This window comes from Mus pahari, chromosome 5 (genome assembly GCF_900095145.1).
Source record: "Mus pahari chromosome 5, PAHARI_EIJ_v1.1, whole genome shotgun sequence".
NCBI classification, from domain to species: Eukaryota; Metazoa; Chordata; class Mammalia; order Rodentia; family Muridae; genus Mus; species Mus pahari.
Window position 1 is genome coordinate 102787035 of NC_034594.1, and position 8062 is coordinate 102795096.

General features: G+C 48.5%; 1 protein-coding gene across 1 annotated transcript in view; it reads right to left on the minus strand.

Moving 5' to 3' along the window:
* Positions 1–8062, minus strand: part of Lct (lactase) — a 47396-nt gene that overhangs the window by 20698 nt on the left and 18636 nt on the right. Inside the window, exons 6-7 of the mRNA XM_021199233.1 lie at positions 6245–6965; positions 2334–2979 (exon numbers count right to left, since the gene is read on the minus strand). Of these exons, the coding sequence (XP_021054892.1) occupies positions 2334–2979; positions 6245–6965 (1367 nt within the window). The remainder of the gene's footprint in view (positions 1–2333; positions 2980–6244; positions 6966–8062) is intronic.

The following is an 8062-nucleotide window of genomic DNA, read 5'->3' on the forward strand; positions in this document are numbered from 1 at the left end:
CCTGGAACTCACTCTGTAGACCAGGCTGGCCTTGAACTCAGAAATCCGCCTGCCTCTGCCTCCCGAGTGCTGGGATTAAAGGCGTGCACCACCACGTCCAGCAGGTTCTCTTTTCTTAATTTTAAAAAATATTTATGTGTATGGGTGTTTTGCCTGCATGTATGTCTGGGTGCCACTTGTGTGCAGTGCCTACAGAGGCCAGAAGAGGGCATCAGGTCCCTGGAACTGGAGCTCTAGATGGCTATGTGCTTGCTGCTATAAGGGTACTGGGAATTGAACTCAGAGTCAGACAGTGCTCTTAACCACGGAGTCATTTCTCCAATTACCCCTCCCACCCCCACTTCATCACCTTAAAACAAAACAAAACCAAGGTCTCATGTGGCCCAGGCTGGGTCCATACTCTGTAGCCGACAATAAACTTGAGCTCTTGATCCTATTTCTTCCACTTCTGGGTCAACATGGCCTTGGTGGGGACAGAATAACACAGTTCCTGCCCCTGGGACAGGGCCAGTGGACAATGGCTGCTGTAGATGTAAGGCTTGTTTGTATAATAATGCACATATTTTTCATTCCTCCTTTAAGAATGTCCTCCCTGTTAACATTAATGACTCCATGATAATCAGACAGCAAGAATCCGGGAGGCAAAGGTGTGGCTGATGTCTCAGCAAAATGGTAAATGCTGGGACCTTCAGGGCAGTACTCTTAAGGCTGTGGGAAAGAACTCTAAAACATGAGTTCAAAAACATATAATTTCTCAACTATGCAGAAATATAAGGATGCAATTTGAGTTATATGAGGGGCTTTGTGAATCTAAAGGAACAGAGGTAGTTACACTATGAGCCAGCTTGTCAAAAAGATACAAAGACAGGTAGATACAAATGCAGGCAGATTCCTGAGTTCAGGCCTGGGACAGAGCAAAGTTAGGTCCAGGTATGGTAGAAATGTTAATTTCAGGACAGGGTCCCACCCAGCTAGCTTATCAGGCAGATCTCTGAATTCTTTTGCAGTGTTAAAAGGAAATGTTGTGGACTTGCTATCCCCTAAGAATTAAGGGGCTGAGGGACATAGGACAAAAGGGAACCTGAAATAAGTGGCTGGATTGATATGTAAAATAAAAGACTGGGTTTATGGTCTGCAGGAGAAGAGCTATCCAGAGAATCTTTAGAATTGCAAGAGAGAACTGCTTGGAGAACTGACTTGAGTGGGGGCTGGGGTGAGGGGAAAGGAGGGAGAGAGGGAGAGAGGGAAAGAGCGCTAGCTAGCTGTCTGGAGATCTCCAGGAAGAACAGATCAGAGAGAAGAGACAGCAGTCTGGAAAGCTGACTCGAGCAGAGCATAGGCCGCCAGCTTGGACCCGTGATTTAACTGCAAGTCGTTTGTTTTCAGCACTCCCAGACACCCCTTCCTCAGAACCCCTCTCCAAGCCAAGGCTAGTCCTTGGCCCTCCACTTTGATATTGTGTTATAGGCATACACCATCTAGTGTATGGAAGCCAGTACTACCAGCATGCTAGGAGAGCACTCTACCCTCTGAGCTACATGCCCTGACCTATTTGTTTTTGAGAAGGCTCTCACTAAGCATTCCAGGATGGTCTTGAATTCTCAATCCCTCTGCCCTAATTTCAAGTTCTGGGGATAAAGGCATGTGGCAACACAACCAACCATCAGCCATAAGGAAAAAGTTCACATGAAGATGGAGGCACAGACTGGTGTGAGGCTAACCTCCCCTCTCTCTGTGGATAATCTGTGGCTGGAAAAAAATGTGGAAGACAGTGCTGGGCCATTTCCAGTCTTCTCACTCTGAATAGAGCAGTGTCACCTTTCCATTCCCGCCCCTGCTCATTGGCTTCTCTGAGGGACAGGCATCATGAGCTGGTTCTAGTTTCCTGACCTATGTGCTGGGAACCACTTGGCATCCTTTCCCACTTGGATAAGAAAGCGGTGTGGGGCCCACGCTCCAGTGCAGAGCAAGTAAGTGCCATGCGGACTGGACAGCCAGCTAAGGGAGATGGCTCTCATAGGGGCTGGTGCCCTGAGGGCAGCCCATGGGTTAGGGTCCTATCCCAAGCGTCAGTCCATTCTGTGTCCACTGCAGACTGAGTGTCCCCTTTAGAAAGGATGGCATTCATTCAGTACCATACTTTTCTGTCTTTTACTATTCCTGGTCCGTCGTGGGCTCTCAATAAATACTAGCTAAGTGCATTAGCATATTGGACTGGAGAGGCTGGATAAGATGGCATCAGAGCAAGCCTGATGACCTGAATTCAATCTCTGGCCTCTCACTAAACAGACCCCCCTCCAAGTCAAACCCCTTGGGACCAGAATCTCTCTCACCCTTGAGGACCTCGTTGATGTACAAGTTGAAGTAGTTTACTCTCACTGAGTCGTCAAAGAGATCCGCCCCTTCCCCTACTGGCATGCCATTTCCAGCCAAGAAAATTGGAAGTTTTCCTTTTGTGTATTCCATGGAAGCGAACTGAAGCAGCCTCCTTATGCCCCAGGGCACCACTCGGATCCAGGAGGATGCCGTCTGGGGCCACTTGGGGTCTACGTGCTGGGAGAAGCCTCCGATGTTATCATAGCTGGGGTTGCAGGTCTGCTGCCCGGCCTCGCTGATGAGGCGGGATGTGTAATGAGACAGACCCAGGAAATCCGCAGAGCCTTTCAGGAGTCGCTTCTCCGCTTCAGTGAACTCTGGGAGTTGGGCCAGAGGACGGCCACACTGCTGGTTTATGTGCTGGACCTGGGCCCGAAGGGCAGCGGGGTAGTCCCCATCTACGAAGATGGGGTGTGCGAACCAGCCCAGCATGAAGTGCAGGAAGCGCTCGGCAGCAGCAAGGTCCTGGGGGCTCTTGGCGTCCAGGGGCTCCGCCCAGTCTGAATTGAGCACGATGCCCACGCGTCCCTGCTGCATTTGGCGGTGGTGATAGTTGTAGTGATGCCAAGTTCTGGCATGCGCCTTGAGGATCAGGTGAGCCACCTTGTGAGGGAGAAAAGAGGAAATGAAGGTAAGAGTGCTCTATCAGGTCACTGTCCACAAGTTACTGCTGAAGCAACAGAGGCAGTGATGGGTCTGGGGTGTGGCTGGGTTGGTAGGCTGCCTCATAGTCACAAACCCCTGGGCTCCGTTTCCTGCAATGAAAAGTGTGTGTGTGTGTGTGTGTGTGTGTGTGTGTGTGTGTGTGTGCGCGCGCGCGCACACACACAATGAATTGGCATGGTGGTGCAAGCCTGTAACCCCAGAACCGCAGTGAGGACTAACTCTCATGACACTGTTGAGTGAAACAGGAGCACTAAACTAAGGCCACAAAAGGAGGACTGTAAGAAAACCCAGTACTGGACAGGATCACTCCTAGGGACAAGAATGTTATCTGTGACATTTCCTATGGACTAAACTGTATCCCCTGTGTGTACATGTGAAGCCCTAAGTCCCAGTGTGATAGTGTTTGGAGAGGCCCTCAGGAGGTAGGACAGGATGGGTAGGACAGGATGAAGCCAGTGTTCTTATAAAAGGAGCCACCAATGGACATGCTCCATTTTTTGTGCCCAGCCCCCAGTCCCCCATACTCTCTCCTCCCTGGAAGACAACACAAGAAACTGCCTCCAGACAGGAACACAAGCCACATGGGGAATGAGAGCAGGTTAGTTCTTGATCATAGACTGTTTAAGCACAGCTTACGGCATCTTATCACAGCAGCCACAAGACCTAGGTCTTAAACCCTGAAGCAACACAAACCGAATGCTGTGGCTCAGGATGGAGAATGCTTGGCTAGCTGCTCTTGAGGTTCAAGACCACAAAGAAATGGGGACTGCGTGAGCTGTCCGTGGGCGACACTCTATCCACAGGGACACAAAGAGAAAGAAGAGAGAAGGAAAAATAATTTGCGACATTCTCAGCTTGACAGAATCTAGAGCTACCCAGGAGATGAACCTGGGCCTGTCTGTGAAGCAGTTTCTGAGGAAGTTTCCAGATGGGGTAAACTGAGGTGGGGAAACCTGCTCTAAAGGTGGGTGACAGCTTTCCATGGGCTGGGGTCCTGAACTGAATACAAAGAACATGAGCGGAGTACCCTCGTGTCTCTCTCTGCTTCCTGACTGCGGAAGTCCTGTGCCTAGCTGTTTGCCACGTGCCCAGTTGCGTCATGCTGATGTCATGCTTTCCCTGCCTTGATGGGCTGAGTCTTAGCTTATGAGCCAGAAGAAAGCCTTAAGTCTTTCCCACAGGTACTTTGTCAGAGCAATAAGAAAAGTTACTAAGAGGGCTGGAGAGATGGCTCAGTGGTTAAGAACACTGACTGCTCTTCCGAAAGTCCTAAATTCAATTCCCAGCAACCACATGGTGGCTCACAATCATCCATAATGAGATCTGACGCCCTCTTCTGGTGTGTCTTATTTATAATAATACATTGTACTTATTTATAATAATAAATCTTTGGGCCAGAGCGAGCAGGCCGACCGGAGCAAGCAGAGGTCCTAACTTCAGTTCCCAGCAACCACATAATGGCTCACTCCATCTATACAGCTATAGTGTACACATATATACATAAAATAAATAAATAAACAAATCTTTAAAAAAAGAAAGAAAAGCACCTACAACGTAAGTGAAGGGAAGGCAAAGCCTTTCCCAGCCCTGTCTCTGTAGAATATCTCAGACGTCTCTCTCTATAAACACTCAGAAAAGCCGCAGCCATAAGAACAGTTCACAGCCGGGCGTGGTGGCGCACGCCTTTAATCCCAGCACTCGGGAGGCAGAGGCAGGCGGATTTCTGAGTTCGAGGCTAGCCTGGTCTACAGAGTGAGTTCCAGGACAGCCAGGGCTACACAGAGAAACCCTGTCTCGAAAAAAAAAAAAGAGAGAGAAAGAAAAAAAAAAAAAAAAAGAATAGTTTATGACAAAGACCAAATACACCATAGTCCACAGGTCTGGCTAAGTCCCTAAATGTACTACCGCTACATTTTGGCTTCTGTAGCTCCACTCATTGCTAACTGTTCTTGCTAACTAACATATATCAACAGGGTATTAGTGTGTGTGTGTGTGTGTGTGTGTGTGTGTGTGTGTGTGTGTGTGTGCATAAAAAGCCTTTTAGCTATATCATTTGGGCAAGTTCCCTATGTGGCATGTATGTATGCATGTATGCATGTATGTATGTATGTATGTATGGTGCTTCCTAAATGTTTCTTCTATATGACTTTATTATTGTTACTGTTTTGCATGTATATTTGTAAGAATATTACTAAGATTTACTTGCATTGGAAAAGATTAATTTGGGTTTGTTATGTTGTTATGCTGGCCTTAAATTCAACAGCACTCTAGCCAAAACCTCCCAAATGCTAGGATTATAAACTTGTACAATACCCAGTTCATTTTGGAAGAAAATATCTTACTTATGTGTGTATTTATTTCTTTAAAAAAAAAAACAAAAATATTTGTTCATGGTTGAAACAAAAAAGAAGAAGAGAAAAGAAAAAGAAAAGAAAAATAAATAAATAAGACAAAATAAAGAGAAAAGAAGAGAAAAGAAAAGAAAAGAAAAGAAAAGAAAAGAAAAGAAAAGAAAAGTTTAGGAAAACCAAGTTTGGTGGCTTGGCCTGTAATCTTAGCACTTTAGAGGCTGAGGCAGGAGGATTGCTGTGAGTTGAAGACTGAACTATGAATTTCAGGTTAGCTTGAGCTACAAACTGTGACCTATCTCAAAGGTTAAAGGCTGTGGCTACGGTTAAGTTACATATGTAAGTGCCTGACTAGAAAGCACTGAGCCCTGGGTCTACCCCCAACCCCAGTGCTACATAAAACTGGGTGTGGCAGCACATGCCTGCCATACTGCACCAAGGAGGTAGAGACTCAACCCAGGGTCACGTGGGTGCTCAACCAGAATGCTACCACTGACGACAGTCCTCCAAGCCTGGAGCTTGCCTTTGGAGTCAAGAAGTCTTGACAAAGGGGCTGAGGGTGTGGCTCAGCTGGTAGAGTGCTTGCCTGGGATAAAAGAATCCCTAGGTCTAACCCTCATCGCTGCTTAAAAATCAGGCATGATGGCAGCCCTCGGGAATACGAGCAAGAGATCAGAAGTTCAAGGTCATCCTCAGCTCCATAGTTAGTTCAGTTGTCTCATGCCTTGGGTGCGTGAGACAAAAAGAACAAAGTGTACTTATCCATCCCTCTCTCTGGTTTCCTTCCAAGGACAGGAAGGAGTTGGCCAAACGTGTTTTCTAACAGGCAGGAGTTGCAGGATGGGGGGAAGTACCTTAAAAGAAGCCACTCCTGGGTCAGAGATGGCTGGCGCGTGCTGCCCAGTGCCGTAGCCTGCATAGCTTATCACCCACGGCTCATGGAAGGTCACCCACAGCTTCACACGATCCCCAAAGGTGGAGAAGCAGAAGGCAGCGTAGTCCAGGAAGGCATCCACCACGCTCTCGTTCTGCCACCCGCCTTGCTCCTGCAGGACCTGGGGGAGGTCCCAGTGGAACAGTGTAGCCATGGGCTCCACCTGGGAGTCCAGCAGGCTGTCAATCAGTTTGTTGTAGTAGGCGACACCTTGGAGGTTGGGGCTGGTCCTCTGCCCGGTGGGGAAGATGCGGGACCAGGAGATGGAGAATTTGTACACTTCAGCCCTGAGGCCTCGGAGGAGGGCCACATCAGAAGCTGGTTTGTGGTAACTGTCACTGGCCACCTTTGCAGTCGCTTGGCTCTCAGCAGCATTCAGGTTACTGTAGTGGTCCCAGATGCTCGGCCCTCTGCCACCTTCGGCCCAGCCTCCTTCCACGTTAAAGGCTCCCGTGGCTACGCCCCAGAGGAACCCTTCTGGAAATACATCTTGCAGGAAGGCATCCCTTTCCTCCCTAGACTGGTTCGCAAAGGCTGCCCAGACTCTCTGGTAGGCGGACCCAGGGGATGAGGACACAGCTGTCTCACGCTGCTGCTTGCTCGGAAGGGCCAGGCTGCTGTCAGTTAAAGAACAAGATGGGCTGTGGGATTGAAGTGACACAATTAGTGACTGAGTTACAAATGTTGAACAGGGTCAGGCATGATGGCTCATGCCCTTAATCTCAGCACTGAGGAGGCAGACACGGGCAGATCTCTGTGAATGTGAGGCCAACCTGGTCTACATAGTGAGTTCCAGGCCGCCCATGGTTACCTTGTTTAAAGAAAGAAGAAAGAAGAGGAGGAGGCGGGAGGGGAGGGGGAAGAAGAAGAGGAGGGAGAGGGAGAGGGAGAGGAAGAGGGGGGAGAGAGAACGGGAGGGGGGAGCTACACAGCTTTTGGCTACACACCAAAGGCAGCCCACGTCCCTGGACTTCTCAGGCAATGTCCACAAATGGGGCACAGACATCGTGCAGCCAGAACACTCACATGACAAGGTGAGATTCTTCGGACTGTGTTCTGCTGCATCAGCTCCCTTGCTGCTGCTGTATTCTTTGGGGAAGGTGTTTCACATTTCACACTGAAAAACTGGGCCTGGAACTTATTTCATAAAGCTTTTGTGGGCGGCTCAGATCTAAACTGGCTTCTTTTTTTTCCTTCTCTTTAAAAAGGTGATTGTATTTATTTACTTTTCAAGTTTTATTATTATTTGTTGCTGCTGTATGGACAGCTTCATGGAGCCCCTTCTCTCCTCTGCCTTTCCATGGGACCTGAGATCACACTCGGGTCACCAGGGTTGCCTTCAGTGCTAGTTAGTTTTGTCAACTTGATAGTAAGCTAGGGTCACATGGGAAGAGGAAACCTTCCCTGAGGAAATGTTTATATCAGACTAGCTTCTACACAAGTGGGGTGGGGCATTGTCATGCTAAAGGTGGAAGAGAGAGGGCCTATAATCTTTGTGGGTAGTATGCCCTCTGGGCAGGTGGTCCTGAGTTGCATAATAAAGCAACCAGGAGGGGTGAGGGGCAGGGGCCTCAGACTGGGTATAACTGTAGTAACAAAGGCTATGGCGCCCTCTTCTGGTGTGGATACATGCAGACAAAATGCCCATAAGCATTAAGTATATAAATAAATCTTTAAAAAAGAGAGACAGAAAGGAAGGAAGGAAGGAAGGAAGGAAGGAAGGAAGGAAGGAAGGAAG